This window comes from Apaloderma vittatum, unplaced genomic scaffold, assembly GCF_000703405.1.
Source record: "Apaloderma vittatum isolate BGI_N311 unplaced genomic scaffold, ASM70340v1 scaffold10179, whole genome shotgun sequence".
Classification (NCBI taxonomy): domain Eukaryota; kingdom Metazoa; phylum Chordata; class Aves; order Trogoniformes; family Trogonidae; genus Apaloderma; species Apaloderma vittatum.
In genome coordinates this window covers 1436-2796 of record NW_009736941.1, presented here as the reverse complement: position 1 = coordinate 2796, position 1361 = coordinate 1436, and the positions used below count along the sequence as shown (strand labels likewise).

The 1361-nt window shown below is 54.4% G+C and overlaps 1 protein-coding gene across 3 annotated transcripts; it reads left to right on the top strand.

The window, feature by feature from the left end:
• The first annotated feature begins 496 nt into the window (after positions 1–496).
• On the top strand, positions 497–994 carry LOC104279760 (claw keratin-like). Of its 3 annotated transcripts, none has more exons than XM_009877150.1 (2): positions 497–821; positions 894–994. In XM_009877150.1, exons 1-2 carry the CDS (start codon positions 497–499, stop codon positions 992–994), a joined length of 426 nt encoding a protein of 141 aa, XP_009875452.1. The 3 variants fall into 3 exon arrangements, with proteins under 3 accessions (XP_009875452.1, XP_009875451.1, XP_009875450.1); XM_009877149.1 differs by having other exon boundaries at positions 876–994; XM_009877148.1 differs by having other exon boundaries at positions 497–994.
• Positions 995–1361: the final 367 nt, after the last annotated feature.

The following is a 1361-nucleotide window of genomic DNA, read 5'->3' as shown; positions in this document are numbered from 1 at the left end:
CCATGGTTGCGTATGGCAATCTTCTGCAAGATGCCCAGGATTCTCCTGTGTAAGCAGAGTGAGGGATTAGGGAAACATTGGGGTTTATTGGCGCTGTGAGTTCAGATACAGAAGCCCTTGCCTTTCATGTAATGATGTGACATAGTCCATCCCTCCCATCACACCTTTCATCTGCAGGACATGCCAATGTCCCCAGTGAGGAGGCATATAATTATCTCACATCACTATCTGTGTCATGAATCTTGTCCGCTGGCTTTCTGCCACCACCACTTGGTGAATGCCCCAGGCACTCTGGGACATGTATAAAAGAGCTGAGGGCTCTGCAGCCCTCTATCCAGCTTCTTCCACTTGACTTTCCTCATCAACTGGGTAAGTCCAGCTCTCAGAAGCCTCTTGGGGATCTCTCTCTGACACCCTCCATACAGCCTCTTCCCCTCACCCTTGCCTGATTCCTAATCCTTGGTGCATCTTCCAGGAATCCTTGCCTGCCTGAAAGATGTCTTGCTCCAGCCTGTGCGCCCCTTCCTGTGGGGTGGCTGCCCCGTGTCCGCTGGCTGACACCGTCAACGAGCCCTGCGTGCGGCAGTGCCCCGACTCCACGGTGGTGATCCAGGTGATCCAGCCCCCGGCCTCGGGGGTCACCATCCCTGGGCCCATCCTCAGCAACTTCCCCCAGCACAGTGTTGTTGGCTCGGCTGGAGCCCCTGTTGTTGGAGGGGGCTATGGCGGCACTTTTGGAGGCCATGGTGGTTATGGAGGCTTTGGTGGCTATAGAGGCTATGGAGGTTATGGTGGTTATGGAGGCTATGGTGGCCTTGGGGGTTATGGCAGCTATTGGGGCTATGGAGGCCTTGGTGGCTGTGGTGGCTATGGAGGCTTTGGGGGATATGGAGGTTATGGAGGCTACGGGAGCTATGGAGGCTTTGGAGGATGTGGCTATGGCGGCTGGGGCCGAGGCCGCAGATACTTCAGTGGCAACTGCTGGCCCTGCTAAAGCCAATACTGAGTCCAGCCACAGATGAAGGAGGGCTCTGTAAAAACACCTGGCACATCCCGACATGACGGTCTGTGGAAGGACATACCTTTGGCATTGCTGGGATCCACAGCTTGGATTATTCACGACTTCTAAGGGTTAAACTCTGCCTTCATCCTGCCTTGCTTGAGCATTCCTTCCAGATCTGATGCCCCTTGATGATGGAGATGCGTACTGGGTGCCTGCTGTGCCAGAAGGAAAGTGAAAGCCCTGGACAGGACTCTGCTCTTCTCGCAAATCCCTCCTCTCCCAAACTGCAATAAAAGCTCTCTTGCATCGCAATGTTGACCCTTGGTTTTTCTTTATCCTTCCTTCTTCTTCCCCCAGA